General features: G+C 39.8%; 1 protein-coding gene across 2 annotated transcripts in view; it reads left to right on the plus strand.

Moving 5' to 3' along the window:
* Positions 1-16,160, plus strand: part of AP1G1 (adaptor related protein complex 1 subunit gamma 1) — a 79,543-nt gene extending 63,383 nt beyond the window's left edge. For both annotated transcript variants that reach the window (XM_017539170.2, XM_017539171.2), the window contains 4 exons: positions 5,937-6,044; positions 6,171-6,331; positions 10,357-10,455; positions 11,987-16,160. In XM_017539170.2, coding sequence (XP_017394659.1) covers positions 5,937-6,044; positions 6,171-6,331; positions 10,357-10,455; positions 11,987-12,088 — 470 coding nt within the window. In that variant the 3' untranslated portion in view covers positions 12,089-16,160. The remainder of the gene's footprint in view (positions 1-5,936; positions 6,045-6,170; positions 6,332-10,356; positions 10,456-11,986) is intronic.
* Positions 16,161-19,492: the final 3,332 nt, after the last annotated feature.

The following is a 19,492-nucleotide window of genomic DNA, read 5'->3' on the forward strand; positions in this document are numbered from 1 at the left end:
AGAGACGGGGTTTCACCATGTTGACCAGGATGGTCTCGATCTCTTGACCTCGTGATCCACCTGCCTCGGCCTCCCAAAGTGCTGGGATTACAGGCGTGAGCCACCGCGCCCAGTGACCATGGTTAGTTTTCAATAGCTGTGAGCATTTGTGGAGGGATGTTAACCTACTACCTACCTTTTATCTTCCTTCCTTTCTACACTTTGTGTAATTAAAGCAACTGAAGGAATAGTTGCTCATAATATTCAAACATTTCATTTGGGGATATTTTTTTCTTCTCTTCATATATACCAGTCATTTGTAATTGACGTGTTCAGTAGTATGATAAACCTGAGTCCAATACAGTTTTTTTTTTTTTTTTTTTTTTTTTTTGAGATGAAGTCTCACTCTGTCACCCAGACTGGCGTGCAGTGACACAATCTTGGCTCAGTACAACCTCCGCTGCCTGGGTTCAGGTGATTCTCCTGCCTCAGACTCCCAAGTAGCTGGAATTACAGGTGCCTGCCACTGTGTCTGGCTAGTTTTTATAGTTTTAGTAGAAATGGGGTTATACCATCTTGGCCATGCTGATCTTGAACTCCTGATCCGGCTTGACCTCTGAAAGTGCTGAGATTACAGGTGTGGGCCACCACGCCTGGCCTACAACTTCTAAATTACAGTGTCAAGTATAGCTGAAACGTTAAAATGTCGTCTTTTTTTTTCATTTTTGAGGTAGCCTTACTCTGTTGCCCAGGCTGGAGTGCAGTGGCACGATCTTAGCTAACTTCACTCTCTGCCTCCCAGATTCAAGCGAGTCTTCTGCCTCAGCCTCCTGAGTAGCTGGAATTACAGGGGCATGCCGTCACGCCCAGCTAATTTTTTGTATTTTTAGTAGAGATGGGGTTTTGCCATCTTTAAAAGGATAATGTAGCGTTAAAGCATACATGACCTTGAGTAAAAAATAGACATAGGATAAGAAATTGGATGGTCAGCTAAGCTCGTTCCCACAGGCTGATTTTTTTTTTTCTCCTAATACAGAACAGCCACAGAGTATAGGATTTATGTCTGTGCCTTAACAAAATTTCAAAATGTTACTTGTCATGTACTGTTGAATTATTTACAGATGATCAATTTGAAATCTTCAAATGCCAAAGCTATACTGGATGACTGGCAAAGAAAAAGCAACCCCATAGTTAAACCACAGTATATACTTCACCTAACATGTTGGTATTTCCATGTTAGCATATAGTCTTCATAATCATAATTTTAGATGACTAATATTTTATCAACAAGTTTGCACTATTGTTTCCTCGGTTCCTTAGTATTGGGTATTTTGAGTTGGTTTTTTTTTTTTTTTAAATGGAGTCTTGTTTTGTTGCCCAGGCTGGAGTGTAGAGGCATGATCTCATCTCATGGCAGCCTCTATCTCCCGGGTTCAAGTGATTCTCCTACCTCAGCCTCTCGAGTAGCTGGGATTACAGGTGTGTGCTACCACACCTAGCTAATTTTTTTATTTTTTTATTTTTTTTTAAGACGGAGTTTCGCTCTTGTTACCCAGGCTGTAGTGCAATGGCGCAATCTTGGCTCACCGCAACCTCTGCCTCCTGGGTTCAGGCCATTCTCCTGCCTCAGCCTCCTGAGTAGCTGGGACTACAGGCACGCACCACCATGCCCAGCTGATTTTTTGTATTTTTAGTAGAGACGGGGTTTCACCATGTTGACTAGGATGGTCTCGATCTCTTGACCTCGTGATCCACCCACCTCAGCCTCCCAAAGTGCTGGGATTACAGGCGTGAGCCACCGCGCCCGGCCAATTTTTGTATTTTTTTAAGTAGAGATGGGGTTTCACCATGTTGGGCAGGCTGATCTTGAACTCCTGACCTCAAGTGATCTGCTCACCTTGGCTTCCCTAAGTGCTGGGATTACAGACATGAGCTACCGCCCCTGGCCAGTATGGGGTATTTTTGTTCCTAGATTTTTCTTACCTAGTGGCTTCAACAAATATTACATCAATTTGTTCTTATTTTAGATTAATTTCTTAGACTAAGTTACTTAGTCTTTCTGAATGTGGTTAAAATTAGGATGATTAATACTTATTCCATAGGGTTATTTGTGAGGCCCATTGACCTATTGAGTACATGACACATAGTAGGCACTTGGTAAATATTATTTACCTTTTCCTCAATTTGTGTGTTTCTCTGTCATAAACATTGTATATTATCATTTTTAAAAGTCCTAGTGGGTGAAAATTTGGTCCTATTTTATTTTAATATTATTTTTAGAATTTTGTACACCCTTCTGCCAGGCTTGGCCAGCAGGGAGGGGCACTATTATTTTTTGATCACAGGGAATGTTTAATATTTATCCACATATCTGTATTATAGAGGGGTTTTCTTTCTGAACGTTCTTGTATCCTTAACTCATTTATTGTGGAGTCTTGTCTTTCGTTCTTTTTTATTTTCCTAGTATTGTATGTTAAAGCAAGATGATAAAATGTTAAAAAGTCTAGGTTTTCTTTCTTTATTCATAATGTATTTTGAAGATGTTTTTCCATTTTTTACATTAATTTTCAAAATTTCGAATTCTAAATTTTTAAATTTATCATTACAGTTTCACCCTATTTATGTCGAAAATTAAGTCAGTAGAAATTCAGAAATAGATTTAGCCTGTGATTTTAAAGGGTTTGGAGCAATAAGTTTCTGTTGTTCCCCTAAACTACCTTGCTATACTTTTACAGTATTTTTTTAAAAAAGGTAAAATTTGAGGGAGTTGGGGACTTATATGCTGCCTCTGTGTATGTTGAGTAGCCTCTGATTTTCCATGAGACCACATTTCTAAAATTGTTTTAAAAATGCGAATTGGAAGAAATTTTCTCAATTAGATTTTTTAGACTAGGAGAACTATATGAATGTTTCTTTGTCTACTTTATTGGTAATCTGCTGGACTACACAAATGGTGTTTGCATTTATTTTAGCTTCTTGTGCTTTGCTTAGCCTCTGTATTTCTGCTTTCTTTGCTAATTTTTAGTGTGTTATTTACTTTTTAATTTTTTAACAGAGTCTCGCTCTGTCACCCAGGCTGGAGTTCAGTGGCGTGATCTTGGCTCACTGCAACCTCAGCCTCCTGGGTTCAAGCAATTTTCCTGCCTTAGCCTCCTGAGTGGCTGGGACTATAGGCGAGTGCCACCACGCCCAGCTAAGTTTTGTATTTTTGGTAGAGACAAGGTTTCGCCATGTTGGCCAGGCCAGTCTCTTAACTCCTGACTTCAGGTGATCCACCTGCCTTGGCCTCCCAAAGTGCCAGATTACAGGCATGAGCCACCACACGTGCCTGCCATTTACTTTTCTAGTGTTCTTTAGTATCTTTTTTCCCTTCACTTTTGCTGTCATACTCTTAAAAAAAATTAAAAAAAAGATATTCTAGCCTTCCATTATTTCATTGTGTTGATTCTTTTTTAAATGGCATATTTTCAGTTAATTTCGTAAGTAATTTGAAGTCTATTTAAGTATAAAATACTTTTTTTTTTAAAAATGGAGTTTCGCTCTTGTTATCCAGGCTGGAGTGCAATGGCACAATCTTGGCTTACTGTAACCTCTGCCTCCCAGGTTCAAGCGATTCTCCCACCTCAGCTTCCTGAATAGCTGGGATTACAGGCATGCACCACCACACATGGCTAATGTTGTATTTTTAGTAGAGATGTGGTTTCTCCTTGTGGTCAGGCTGGTCTTGAACTCTGGACCTCCAGTGATCCTCCCACCTCGGTCTCCCAGAGTGCTGGGATTACAGGCGTGAGCCACTGCACCTGGCTTAAAATACATTCTTTTAATTTTGCTGAATTTTCTTATTGTTTTTCTTAGAATATTGATTTCCCTCTTATTCTATGAATTATCTCCTATTGTATGGTTGTCAAATTGTTCTTGTTTGGAAAGATTAAATAAAAATGGTAATCTATTTCTTTTTCCCACCCTATTTTGTACCACCCCTTGCAGGATATATACACGTGTGTGTGTGTGTGTGTGTGTGTGTGTGTGTGTGTGTGTGTGTTAAAATTTTGTTTTACAGCATTTAACATATACAATTTTTTTTTATTTTGAGATGGAGTCTTACTCTGTTGCCCAGGCTGTAGTGCAGTGGCAAGATCTCAGCTCACTGCAACCTCCACTCCTAGGTTCAAGGGATTCTCCTGTCTCAGTCTCCTGAATAGCTGGGATTACAGGCACACGCCACCATGTACAGCTAATTTTTGTATTCTTAGTAGAGACGGGGTTTCACCATGTTGGCCAGGCTGGTCTCAAACTCCTGACCTCAGGTGATCTGCCTGCCTTGGCCTCCCAAAGTGCTGGGATTACAGGCATGAGCCACCGTGCCTAGAAAACATCTACAAAATTTAATGAATGTTTTGATCTACCTAGTTTGTAAAATAAAATATGAAGAGGGTTGATGTCCTCTGTGTATTTTCCTCTCATCCCATTTCTTTTTTATTCCAGAGGTAACTACTGTCTATCCTAAAGTGATGTTTAACATTGTTGTTTGCCATTCCTGTGCATTTCTTGATACAGTATTTAGTATTGTTTTGCCAGTTTTTACCTTTTTAGACATGGTATCCAACTTAATGTGTTGGTTTTTTTTTTTTGGCACCTTTTTTTGCTAAATATTGTAATTGTGAGAATGAATTATGAAATATCCATGTTAAGTGTATTTCTGGTTAATTCACTTTTTACTGTTGCACATGTGTAGTATTTTAGTTTTTCAACATAATGCAGTTTACTTATTCATTATCAAGATGGCCGACATTTTGATTGTTTCGAGTATTTCACCATTAGAAGTATTCCTGCTGTGAATGCTTTTGGATGTATCTCCCAGTGTACACATGCAAAGATTAACTAAAAGTATCTCTAAGAAGGGTAATGGTTCTCAACTGGGGAAGATTTTGCCTTCCAGAGGTTGGCAGTGTCTGAAGATATTTCTGGTTGTCACAACCGGGAGGATACTGCCATGTAATGCGTAAAAGCCCAGGGATGATATCCTGCAATAAACAAGGCAGCCCCCTACAACAAAGAATTAGGAAGCCTAAAAGCCATTGCTTTCAAAATTGAGAAACCTCAGTTTAAGGATATACTGATGTTCAACCCAGCTGTTGCCAGATTACTCTCTAGATTGGTTGTACCTAGTTTATATTCCTACAGTGGAGTTTAAAAATTCCTGTTGTTCCATGTTCTTGCCAACATCTGGAATTATCAGACATTGAAATTTTCATCGTTCTGATAGACATGAAGTAGTATATTGCTATAATTTTAAATTCCAGTTCTATCATTACTGGTAAAATTGCGCATCTTTTTATAAGATTCCCTTTTCATTCAGGTTTCCTCTTCTTTGACTTGCTTGTTTATGTATCTTGACACTTTTAAGTTGGGTTAGCTGTTTCTTATGGATTTATAGATGACAGTTATCATTTGGATACTTTTCTATTCATTACTGTGTAGCAAACCTTTTCTCCTGTCTGTGGGCTCTCTTTACATTTTTTTTTTTTTTCCGACAGGGTCGCACTCTGTCTCCCAGACTGGAGTACAGTGGTGCAATCACAGCTCATTGTAACCTCAACTTTCTAGGCTTTGGTGATCCTCCCACCACAGTCTCTCAAGTAGCTGGGACTATAGGTGAATGCCACCATGCCTGGCTAATTTTTTTTTTTTTTTTTTTTTTTTTTTTTGTAGAGACAGGGTCTTGCCATGTTTTGCTTAGGCTATACTTTCTCTTACAGTATTTTTTTTAATGAACAGAAGTTGCTTATTTTAAAGTACTTGAATGTTTAGTTCTTCCTCTTTGTGGTCTATGCTTTTTTGCATCTTGTTTAAGGAATCTGTTGTTAACCTGAAATCAGAGTAATTTTCCCTATAATTTCTTAATAAACTTTGTCATGCTGTCTAAGGTTGACTTTCCATTGGAATATTTCCTTTAGGTGCTCCAGCTGCTGCCCCTGCCCCTGCCTCAGTCCCGCAGATATCCCAGCCCCCCTTCTTGTTGGATGGGCTTTCATCACAGCCTCTCTTCAATGATATTGCTGCAGGTACGATGACTGTTGTTACCATCATTACATGGAGCACTGAGTAATAGAGGTGGTTATTAAGAAAAGTAATAATTCTGCAAGCATTAGGCTGACTACAATAAGACTTATCTTCCTGTACTTTCTCAGGCATCCCCTCCATCACAGCATACAGTAAGAATGGCTTGAAGATAGAATTCACCTTTGAACGGTCAAATACCAACCCCAGTGTAACAGTGATAACGATACAGGCCTCCAACAGCACAGAGCTAGATATGACGGACTTTGTTTTCCAAGCTGCAGTACCAAAGGTACTACAATGTCTTCTTTACCTTTTTCCTTTGATTAAAGATTGGCTGATTTTTTTTTTTTCATGTGTTTGGTAAAGGATATGTTTTAATGTTTAGAGATTAAATTTGCAGATTTAACTCTAACAATAATGTAACTTGCGATTCTTTGAAGCATATCATTTTTAGTGAATAATTTTTACTAGGTTACAAGTATTCTGATGGTTAGTATTGTAGGATAAAGAAAAACAATTCTAATAGTGAGAGCAAGGTGGTCAGTTAATATTCTGGGCATTGAGGATAGGTTAGGCTTTAGTAATACAGTTTAAAGACCTAAAACCACAAAATCTGGCATAGTATTAAAGTAGATTGAGAAACTTTGTTTATTTTGTATTATCTTCTAGTCACCAGTTGAGAATTGAAATTTTTTGTCTTTTGGTATATAAGTGAGAGAAACATTCCTCCCTCATTAACATCCAGTTTATTATAGATATGGTAACTGTTTTTGTTAATGAAGGTTTGGTTTATACCAAATTTTAGTTAAAGGATATTTATGTTTGTTTTTGAGTAATGAAAAGTCTTGAGTCTGGGTGCAGTGGCTCACGACTGTAATTCCACAACTTTGGGAGGCTGAGGCAGGCGGATCACTTGAGGTTAGGAGTTCGAGAACTTGGCCAATGTGATGCGGCTCCTGTCTCTACTAAAAGTACAAAAAAAATTAGCCGGGTGTGGTGGCAGGTGCCTGTAATCCCAACTACTCGGGAGACTGAAGCAGGAGAATCGCTTGAACCCAGGAGGCTGAAGATGCATTGAGCTGTGATTATGCCACTGCACTCCAGCCTGGGTGGCAGTGAGATTCTGTTTCAAAAAATAGTAAATAAAAGTTCTGAATAAAGAAAAGTTTAGAATGAGGAATGGGTAGTTTCTCTAAAAAAGATGAGATAGTATTAGGTTGCTATCTGGTTTTTATTGCCACTCACTTCTCTTATGGTGCAGAAATAGCTGTACATGACATGTAAATGAATGAACATAGTTTGTTCCAGTAAAATGTTATTTCTAAAATCAGATGTTGGGCCATTCTTGGCCAATGGGCCATAGTTTGCCAACCACTGATTTAGACTAAGCTAACCTAATCTTGGCAGTGGCATGTGAAATATGGCATTTAGACATTCAGACAACACATTTTTGGAAATTGAGTATGTTTTCTTTATTTGTGGGTACTGCTGACTTTACAATCTTTTTAAAATTTTTTCTTCATCCTCTTGACTCTCATGCAGCCTTCTTTGCTTACACTTTGTAGGAGCCAGAATAATTTAGACGTTTAAGAAGCAGTTGGTAGGCCGGGCGCGGTGGCTCACGCCTGTAATCCCAGCACTTTGGGAGGCCGAGGCGGGTGGATCACGAGATCAAGAGATCGAGACCATCCTGGTCAACGTGGTGAAACCCCGTCTCTACTAAAAATACAAAAAATCAGCTGGGCATGGTGGTGCGTGCCTGTAATCCCAGCGACTCAGGAGGCTGAGGCAGGAGAATTGCCTGAACCCAGGAGGCGGAGGTTGTGGTGAGCCAAGATCGCGCCATTGCACTCCAGCCTGGGTAACAAGAGTGAAACTCCGTCTCAAAAAAAAAAAAAAAAAAGAAGCAGTTGGCTGGACATGGTGGCTCACACCTGTAATTCCAGTAATTTGGGAGGCCAAGGCTGGTGGATCACTTGAGCTCAGGAGTTTGAGACTAGCCTGGGCAATATGGTGAAACCCCGTTCTACCAAAAATACAAAAAATTAGCCAGACGCGATTGTGTATGCCTGTGATTCCAGCTACTCAGGAGGCTGAGGTGGAGGAATCGCTTGAGCCCTGGAGGTTGAGGTTGCAGTGAGCAAGATGATGCCACTGCACTTGAGCGTGGGTGATAGAATGAGACCCTGTCGTTAAAAAAAGAAAAAAAAAAAGGGAGCTGTAGTGTTAAGTGGTAATAGACCACTAATGAACTCTAGAGCCACTCTATTTGGATTTCAATACTAGTTGTATGATATGAAGGAAGTCACTTAGTCTCTATGCGTCAGGGTCTTCATTTGCAAAGAGGGATGATGATAATGATAGCTACTTCCTAAGGTTGCTTAAAGGAATAATTAAATTTTTTGAATTAGGCACTGTTTGAAGCACTTTTCATCTGTTCAGTGCTCGGTATGTTTAGTTTCTGCAACTTAGGTTTTATACTTGTTACTCTAGGCTGCTGCTCTAGCGACTTATCACCTCTGCTATTAAAGGCCTTGTTTTTGGTGGTGTACTGTACAGTGCAGCATGATGATGTATTTTCAACTTTAAAATGTCATATTTTATAGGTTCTACATATTATTTTTGTGTTTTAATGTTTCTGAAATTGGGGTACATTTTATTTTACTTATTTTTTTTTTAAGACAGAGTTTTGCTCTTCTTGCCCAGGCTGGAGTGCAATGGTGTGATATCTGTTCACCCCAGCCTCTGCCTCCTGGGTTCAAGCGATTCTCCTGCCACAGCCTCCTGAGTAGATGGGATTACAGGATGTGCCACCACGCCTGGCTAATTTTGCGTTTTTAGTAGAGATTGGGTTTCTCCATGTTGGTCAGGCTGGTCTTCAACTCCTGACCTCAGGTGATTTGCCCACCTTGGCCTCCCAAACTGCTGGGATTACAGGTGTGAGCCACCGAGCCCTGTGGGGTAAATTTTAAAACTGATATCTTGTCATAGTCTAATAGGCTGCATGTTTTCTATCTCAGTGGTACATAAAATAATGGTGTGAATTACAATTGATGGTATCTTACATTTAATGAAATATAGTAGTAATGAATAATATTTTAGCTTAACATAATTTAATGTGGCAGTAGAATTATGGATAAGACCACACACACACACACACACACACACACACACATTTTTTTTCTTCTTTTTTGAAATGGAGTCTCACTCTGTTGCCCAGGCTGGAGTGCAGTGGTGTGATCTTGGCTCACTGCAACCTCTGCCTCCTGAGTTGAAGCAAATCTCTTGCCTCAGCCTCCTGAGTAGCTAGAATTACAGGCATGCACCCCCACTCGTGGCTAATTTTTTGTATTTTTAGTAGAAATGAGATTTCACCATGTTGGCCAGACTAGTCTAGAACTCCTGATCTCAGGTGATCTGCCTGCCTCAGCCTCCCAAAGTGCTAGGATTACCACACCCAGACCCCCAGTGTAATATATCTATGCACTGAGAGTGAATCTCACTCTTGTAACTTTTGGCCCTAGAAAAGACTAGTGTATTTCTCTCACTCTTAAATATTTTAGAAGTCTAATCTACTTTTAGCAAAGATTTCCAAATTCTAGTTTATAGAATAGCTACATAGTACAGTATGGTTTACCTAGCCTGTTCTTTATAGCACTTTCGTCTCTTGTTTCTATAAACAAGCAAATAAACCCTACCAGCATTCAACAAATTATGGTGTTTGGCTTATCTAGGTCTTTTGCTGTATGGGCTGGTTCTGGAAGTCTTTCTTTTACCTCTTTGTCATGTGGAGAGAAGGCCTTGAGACATTCTAGATTATGCAGGCTTTAAAAAACAAAAGTTCAAGTCTGTGGGCCCTAGTCATCCAATCACACAAAAAAGCACAGAAGCTTATAGTTGCTGACCAGTATGTTGGTTTGCTATTTTTGGAAAGCTTTTCTTTTGGTTTCTTTAGGGCTGTTTTTTAAGTCAAGCACCTATATTTTACTTGCATACTTGATCAGTTACTATTAAGTGAAGTTGCCAGAACAAGAATTGGTCAGCTTTTGAAAAGAGGTAGGCTAAAATTCCTTCTGCCAGAGAGTGTGGTTTATTGCTGGTTGTCATGATCCAAGAACTGAACAGTGGGTTTTTATAAATACCACACAGTGAGTCAGCTCACGTGCTATGAATTCCTGATGTTAGAAAACAAGTGGTAGGCAAAACTTAGTAGTGAAATCTTACTTGACATCTGGGTGTCTAAATGTTTTTTGATATCTCTGACCTAGCATTGCGTGTTTCTTTTTCTGAAGAGTGCCCTTTGTTCCCCTCTAGACATTCCAGCTGCAGCTTTTGTCTCCTAGCAGCAGCATTGTCCCAGCATTTAACACGGGGACCATCACACAAGTCATTAAAGTTCTGAACCCTCAGAAGGTGAGTAGCACATTTGTAGCCAATATCTGAGCTGAAGTGTAAGCATATTTCCTGAAATAAATTTCTGCTTTGTTTCTTTAGATTTTTCTGACTTGTAGTTAGAGATCAATGAAAATGCCTGATCTTTCTTGACCTTTTGTAAATAACAAATGGACCCCAAAGACATCAGGTGGTTTAGTGGCATCTTATTAAAATGCAGCTTCAAAAAAAGCTAGATTAAAGGTCTAGTTTTGGGGGGCATGGGAGAAGCTTAGACATTTTAATTTATATACAAGTTGAAATCTGAGGTAAGAGCATTTGTTGAAACCAAATATCTATATTTACTGCTGCAGTTATTAAGTATGAATAGCAAAAGTGGAGGCATTTTAAATGAAGCAGCCAAATGAAAAATAGCCTTAGAAACTGAAATTTAGCAATATTTTATTATATCTTCCAAAAAAAAAAAAAAAACTCACCTTAATGGTAATCAGTTGGTTTTCAAAGAGTTTTGGAAAATGGTTCAGAACATTTCTTTAACAAAGCACTACTAGTTGCTCGTAAATACCAGTATGCTTTCCTCCTCTTGTAACACTTGCCTTTCCTCTGCTATTTGCTATATTTTGAGCATCTGCCTCTATAGTACAAGCACAAATTCCTTTGGCCATCTCATACAGAGAATAAAAAAATTTCTTAGTGCATTTGTATTTGAAATCTGCCACATCAAGTAAAAGGTACCTAATTGAGTTATCTTAAAACTACTGCTGTTACCTGTGAGTTAACTAATTTTTAACAAATTTTATGCCTTAGGAACAAAAGTTTATATTCACATTTACTGTAGGTTTTCAGACAGAGCAACAGTATATCTGAATGTAGAGCATATGATGAGTATACGTTCACCTCATTTTGTAAGAGACTGCAATACAAGGTTTGAATCTTTTTGAAAAGGACTCAGCAAATGTTACTAGGAAAATGCTCCATGGTATGGTGGCTCACACCTGTAATCCCAGCAGTTTGGGAGGCCAAGGCAGGTAGATCATGAGGTCAGGAGTTTGAGACCAGCCTGGTCAACATGGTGAAACCCCGTCTCTACTAAAAATGCAAAAATCAGCCGGGTGTGGTGGCAGGTGCCTATAATCCCAGCTACTCAGGAGGCTGAGGCAGGACACTCGCTTGAAGCCAGAGGTGGAGGTTGCAATGAGCCGAGATCGTGTCACTGCACTCCAGCCTGGACAATAAGAGCAAAACTATGTCAAAAAAAAAAAAAAANAATGCTCCCAAAGGGTTCTGTCCTTTTAATGCAGTTCAAGGATTAAAGCCAACCACATGTTCTGGAGATGCACTTTCTCTGCTTGGGGCCATGACGTTGTTAGCTTCTTGGCTGAAGCCTAAAGTACTGGGTGTTTTTTGTTGTTGTTTGCCTGTGTGTCATTCTTAATAGTTTTGCTTTAAAGTAAGTTTTGACCTCTAAGATTAAAAGTCTTATTTGTGGACTGGACAGATTCTGGAGATTTTATTTCAATATATAATTTGCATTTCTCTTTTCCTCTTACAGCAACAGCTGCGAATGCGGATCAAGCTCACATATAATCACAAGGGCTCAGCGATGCAAGATCTAGCAGAGGTGAACAACTTTCCCCCTCAGTCCTGGCAATGAGGGTTTGGCACCATTTTCATTCTTATCCCACTCAATCAAAGGAACTCTGGGAAGGAGGTTGTGATTGCTGGCAAGTCCCCCCCAACTGTACCATGGGCATGAGGAGCTGAAGAGAACTGCTGAGGAGGATTTTCCTAAAGTTACTGCTGACCTTGAAGCATTGTTAAAGACTAATGTCCTCTCCTCCATTGTTGAGGCCGGCTGCTTCTGGAGGCTACTTTGCACTCTTCCTCTTCCTCTCCTTTTTCCGCACTTCTCCATCTCTCCCACATTTACAGCCAGAATCAACATTCCCTGGGCCCCTGAGGAAATAAGCAGCTGGTCTAGAGGAGAGGACTGCAATCCATGGCGAAAAAACACTCACTTTGTCTCTGCAGCAAAGAGTTGCCCCTTCTTTCTACTGTTGTTTCTCTGTGGACTGGGCAAGGTGGGGTATTTATTCCTCACTAGCTGGGTTACCATCTTCAGGCGCTTTTCACATCTGGCATTTGGAATGGAAATGTAACAATGGACATTAGGGAGCCCTGCCTTTTTCTACTGGTTCCCCCAATGTTTGAAAGAGGCATTAGGCTCCTGGTAGCCTTTTCTGTGCATTGCTGTATACACACAGACAAACACATGTATGTATGTTTGTTATCAAAAGCTGGTCAGACCTTGTGAGTTTATTTGTAAACACTGGACAGATGGAGTTAAAAAGAGATTTTGTTGAGATTTGGCACGAAGGATATGGTGCTCTATTTGTAATAGAAACTTCCAAGGCTCTTCCAGCTCCCCTTTCTCTCCATTCTTTAGCTGTAGTCATGAATAGTCTCCATGATTTTCAAAATTGATTCCCCTTAAAGTGCAAAATGGTCACCTTCTAAAAGATATATTCATAGTTATTAATGACCCTATTCCCACCACAAATTTTAAAGTGCTCCTAAGCCCATAACTTGCCTGTCTGAAATACGGTAATGGGTGGAAAGAGTAGTTCACCAGTTTTAAAGATCAGACTCTGTATCAAAAGTACCTTTGCCCTTAGGAAGAGGGAGTATCAAACTCATCTTGGAGCATATTGGAGTCATCTTATCTATTACTCCAAACCTCCCTTTTTATTTCCTGAGCCTGGCTTGGACCTTGGCATTCCATTTGAATTCCTTCTAACTGGAACATTTGTGTTGTATCTGTAACACTGGCACTGAAATAAAGACCACACGGTTAAAGAAATCTTTCCTATATTGTACTTTATGGTGTTGGAGTGAAGCCTTGTAGCTTCCTTGCCCCCGTGTCAGAGGAAGTCTTAGGGACACCATAGGGTAGGAACAGTCTTTCCTCACTCTGAGGAAATTGGTCTCTTTTAAGAGACAAATCTCATGAATATCCACATCAAAGACTTTAGCTTTTTAAACTAGTGAGAGTGCCAAGTGCTTTTTAGAAAGGACCTATGTGTTATCAAACTTTGAAATTGAGTTGCTGGAATGAAGTAGAGGTGACTCTCTGTGGTACATGTTGAATGTACTATGTACGTTCAAGTAGTCAGGCGCCATGTCTTATATACTGAAGAAGAAAAAAGTGAGGCCCACCTTGCTCTTACAATGTTTGTAATTGTTACTGTATTGAATACAGTATAATTAATGACTACTATGGCTTCAATCTTAAACCTGGAAACAAATATCCATTTTTTCCCCTTCATTTCACCAAGCCTTTACTTAAAATCTTCAGTGTCTTGTCAAATCCAGCTCTGTATCAGATGCTGGACTATTCCTAACATTTGACAGACTGGAGTTGAACTAAAGGCTCCACAGGGGAAAGTTTCTGGTCTTACTAGTATGTATGAGCAAGATCTGCTAAAACTTACTCCACTGGGTAAATGGTTGATCAAGTCAAGAACAGGATATTATTTCCTGCATAGTTTTCAGTAACGTAAGTGTGGACTAGTGCATATTTCAAACAACTGCTCTGCCTGTGCAATGAAAAATAGCCTTTAAGGGTTTCTTTGCAGACTGATTTCATTGGATGGATACTTAATGCTGTGAAACATGATAGGATTAACATAATGTTGGTGGATTTCTTGAATAGAATTTGTCTTAACATTCCTCTTTGTGTAGAGGCTTTATTTTCTCTCTTATATTTGTAGCTAACCAGCTCAGGTTTTTTTAATTTGAAGTGGGTTGAATCTCTGAGGAAATCTGTTAAAGACCATGCTATAAGACAGTGTCAGATAATGGAGCTGGGAAGGGTCTACTCTGCTGACAGAGCATTTCCTTGGGTGATCATAGTTTTGAGGGAGAGTTTATGATCATTCATAGCTTTGTCTAGGAGTAAAATATCATGGCCTTAACACAAAGGGTGCTGCGTAGAATGTGAATTGATTTCAGAATCGGAACACAAGAAGGACTAGCAGCCAAATAACTGCCTAGGATACTGATGGTTGTGAAGACTGTTTCAAATGATTGGATCTTTGAAAGCTTCAGTGTGCCTTAGTTTCTAGGATCAGAATTAGTTTTCCTCTCACTTGGCCTTGCAGCTAAAAGGAGACATTTTTCAATTTCTGTGAATACTTGCACATTTCAGTAATTCCTTTCCCAAGTATAACCACTCAAGAGGGAACAAATTTGGATGGATTTACAACTTCAGAGGCATTGTGAGGAAAGAGCAATTTGCAAGGCTGTTTTGCTAACCCTGGGGTGATAAGCAGTAAGCCCTCACACACTTACTTCGACACTTTGACATGCACTTGTACCTCATTATTTCCCTCTTCAAGAGTCAATTTTATTTTAGTCTCTGCCCCATCCCGGGGAATCCTAAAGGAGAATTTATTCATCTAAGTAATCTCAAAAAACTGTAGGAAGGGTGTTCTCCCCGAGAAGCTTCTCTTACAGTGCTTTGGTGCTGTTACCTTGAGGTGGTTTGGACAGTCATGGAAGTTTTAGGCTCTGTATAGTGATCAGCTGTTAATTTTAAGGTCTTTCTCATTTAAAGAAACATTCCTCAGTGTAACATTTGGGAGGGGATTCTTTTCCTCTTGCTAGTTTAAAGGTGTGATTCGTACTCCTTGTTTGTCCCATTCATATATGAAAATAGACTTTTAAAACTGTCTGACACTAATGGTTTATATAACATGCTTCCCTTTTTTTTTTTTTTTTAAATGTCCTAGAAGAGATTGGAAGTTAGGGAGTACTGCTTTTGAGGTTCAACTTCATTATCTTCTGCATTGGAAAATATTTGGGTCGTGAGAAATAGAGGAAAGGAGTTTGAATGTGTATATTTTTTTCCAGAGAATGTATTTTAACCACAGTGTCCTAAACTGAGAAAGCTAGAGAGGAAAAAGTGGGTGTTCACGAACTTTGTGGTTGGGAGAGTGGTTTTACATGTCTGTGTATTCATGATTGGGAATGGGGAGGATCATTGAAGGGAGAATTGCACAGGAAGTCCTGAAGTTTAACTTTTGACCAGCTTTGGCTTGGGAGAGTGGGGCTGCTTGTAGAAATGGAAGTGAATAACTTTTTCAAGCAATAGCAGTGAGTGGGTCCCATCGACAGGGTTCCAAAACCTGGAACACTTTAACAGAAGGAAATGCAGAAGCAGCTTGCACAGTTGCTTTACAAACTTCCAAGAGACTGATTCTGGCTTCAAGATGGAACATTGGAGTTGGTTTTTTGTTTTTGTTTTTTTTTTCCTCAAAGAACTTGCGGTTGTGCTTTGTGTGTTTTGTTTTCATTTTTTATTTGGAAGCCCCATGGGAAGGAGCTTCTGAACTCTTTGCTTTATGAACTCCCACTGTGTTCCTCTAAAGTCCCTTTTCTTTCATAGTGTTGTAAGTTACATTTTCATTATGCCCATCACATCTTCTTTACTGTAAAAATATTAAAAAGCTGTTTCCAAGTGGGACAGCTAATGAAGCTCTAATTATTGCAGACATATTTTTGAGATGTAAAAAAGAATTTAAAATTAAATGATAAGTCTTAGAGGCGAGTGAGGAATAAAATGGATGTAAACATTTACATGGGATGCATTAGAATTCTGCTGTGTGTATTGTCTTTTGGTTGAAACAAATTATGAACAGTGACTAATAATAAAAAGTCAATACTCAGTGATTTAAAATTTGCTTCCTTGCTTCTTACAAGTGAATTAGAAGACTTAGATGAATTCTTATTCCGGAGGTTGAGCTAAACTTACCCATTAGTATTCCTTTTACACATAAGTCTCACCAAGAGAGGAATTTGAACAACTTAAAAACTTGTGGCCAGGCATGGTGGCTCATGCCTGTAATCCCAGCACTTTGAGAGGCCGAGGCGGGTGGATCACAAGGTCAAAAGATAGAGACCATCCTGGCCAACATAGTGAAACCTTGTCTCTACTAAAAATACAAAAATTAGCTGGGCGTGGTGGCGCACACCTGTAGTCCCAGCTACTTGGGAGGGCAGGAGAATCGCTTAAACCTGGGAGGTGGAGGTTGCAGTGAGCTGAGATCACGCCACTGCACTCTGACCTGATGACAGAGCGAGACCCGGTCTCAAAAAAAATAAAAATAGGCCGGGCGTGGTGGCTCAGGCCTGTAATCCCAGCACTTAGTGAGGCTGAGGCGGGCAGATCATGAGGTCAAGAGATAGAGACCATCCTGGCCAACATGGTGAAACCACGTCTCTACTAAAAAATACAAAAATTAGCTGGGCGTGGTGGTGCACACCTGTAGTCCCAGCTACTTGGGAGGCCGAGGCAGAAGCATTGTTTGAACCCAGGAGGTGGAGGTTGCAGTGAGCCGAGCTTGTGCCACTGCACTCCAGCCTGGCACCTGGTGACAAAGCAAGACTCTGTCTCAAAAAATAAAAAACAGCTTGTGTTGGCCGGGCACGGTGGTGGATGCCTGTCATACCAGCTACTCTGGAGGCTGAGGCAGGAGAATCACTTGAACCTGGGACATGGAGGTTGTGGTGAGCCAAGATGAGCGAAACTCCATCTCAGAACAACAACAACAACAAACTTGTGTTATAGACAGTGAAAAAGTCTTAAGTGCAATTGGACATTTTAACTATAACATGATTGATTTCATGCTTAATCTTCTACAGAGGTGAATTCTCAAGGCAGAGAAATCAAGGTGAAGTGTATATTAAGAATGGTTACGGGTTTTATTTATAAGCTGCTTTTTGTGAATTATTCAAGTGTATCTGTGACTGGGCAGAGGAAGGCTTGACCAGTCAGAATAAGTTATATTTCATGGTCTATTTTATATGAACTGTGTATTTTATATATATAAATTTTTATAGAGATGTGGTCTTGCTATGTTGCCTAGGCTGGTCTTGAACTCTTGACCTCAAGCAATCCTCCTGCCTCAGCCTCCCAAAGTGCTAGGATTATAGGCATGAGCCACCGCACCTGCTTGTGAACTTGTTTTATGTTTTTTTGTTTTTGTTTTGTTTTTTTTAGACAGAGTCTCCCTGTGTCATCCAGCTGCAGTGCAGCAGTGTGTTCACTGATCACTGCAGCCTTGACCTCCTGGGTTCAAGCAATCCTCTCACCTCAGCCTTTGTAGTAGCTGGGACTATTGGTGTGTACCACCACGCCTGGCTAATTTATGTATTTTTTTTCCTTTGGTAGAGACAGGGTCTCATTATGTTGCCCAAGCTGGTCTTGAACTCCTGGGTTCAAATGATCCACTAGCCTCAGCCTCCCAAAGTTCTGGGATTACTGTTGTGAGTCACTGTGCCTGGTTGTCAACTCTTTTTGGAGGCTGGAAGCTTTAGGTTTTCTGTTACTCTGATGATCCCTGACAGTCCCTTGATTGAGAAGGGGGAGGGTGTGATAGTCCTGATTGAAAAGGGGAAGGGTGTAGGCCCTAGCAGTTATCTAGTTTATGCAAAAGTGTCCTTTGGTACTGTTTGATAAGCAACATTTCTATAATCTTATGCATGACTTAGTTAAAATTCATAGTTTCTAATAGTAAATTTCGTTGCCATCTTCATGTACTATAATTAGATGAAAATATAAAAGCTACAATAGTCTAGCTAGTAATAGACATTTATTTAATAATACAACAAATAGTATTCAGATTTGAATTTCAGTTCAGAAGCACCAAATTAATTTTTATCACTTCTAAGCGTTTTCTGTCCTACGTCCTTTCCCCAGTTCAGTTGTCCCCATATTTGGAAAATATCAAAATGTTTACAGAAAAAAATTTCTCCAAACTTTGAAGCTAGGTAAATACTGCCTGTTTATTTGGAACCAAAATTAGGAATATCCAAATATGCTCAACCTATTGGTATAATAACAAGGGATTTAGGCCTGAAGATGACTTTGTGGATCATTGAAGGAGTGGGAACTAAATATAAATAAGTAAATAAAAGTCTTTTATGGTTCCTCTATCAACATCTGATAGACATGAGCTTTCCTTCTTCAGACTTTCCATTATGTAGTGAAAAACTGGAGAAGCTTCTGGCATAAAGAATGTGTGTGCATATGTACATACCAGAGAGCTGGAGAGGGGAAGCACAGCTGCTATAGGAAGGAGACAGAAACGAGAGATCCTGATGACTTCTCTGTCTCTTGGCTTGATCTAAATAGTGATTTTTGTAATGATGAACCTGCAGTGAGGGCAGATGGATTTTCGCACACAAAAAAATCCCAGAGGAATTTATTTTTAGGGTTAGTCTCAGCTGTTTACCATTTCCAGAAACTGTAGTTACATAACCCTTGGCATACATAATGCACGCTGCCTTGAACTGGGGGAGAACATCAATATGTGACCTTTGAAACAAAGTATAAAATGTTAATGGTACTACCTGATTTGAAAAAACTCAATTAACTGGTTGTCACTTCTGAATTGGATCTTAAATCGTGGGAACTATTAAAGGTAGGTACATCATAAATTAGCCACTGAAGCTTTTGGATGGATTTTTTTTTTTTAATGTTTTTCCTTTTGAAAGAGGGACTACTGTTGCCAGAATGAAGTAGTAGTAAATAGCAATGTTTAGCCCACTAACCCATTAATTAAACAACTACTCACCACTGCTGTTCCCCAGCATGAACTTAAACTTTAGTTCTGGAACAAGATCTTGCCCTTTTGTGTAATCAGTCAATAAAGAGCTTCTACACATGAAATCTGGAAAAGGTAATGTGTAATACCTCAAGAAACAGGCTCTTACAGCTAGACGCAGTGGCTCACACCTGTAATCCCAGTACTTTGGGAGGCTGAGGTGAGCAGATGGCTTGAGCTCAGGAGTTCAGGACTAGTTTGGGCAACCTGGTGAAATCCCATCTCTACAAAAAATGCAAAAACTAGCCAGGTGTAGGTGCCACTCGCCTGTGGGTGGTCCCAGCTACTGGGAAGCTGAAGTGGGAGGATCACCTGAGACCATGGAGGTCGAAGCTGCAGTGAGCCATGATTGTGCCCCACCTGAGCAACAAAGTGAGGCTCTGTCTCAAAAA

This window comes from Cebus imitator, unplaced genomic scaffold (assembly GCF_001604975.1).
Source record: "Cebus imitator isolate Cc_AM_T3 unplaced genomic scaffold, Cebus_imitator-1.0 Scaffold117, whole genome shotgun sequence".
NCBI lineage: Eukaryota > Metazoa > Chordata > Mammalia > Primates > Cebidae > Cebus > Cebus imitator.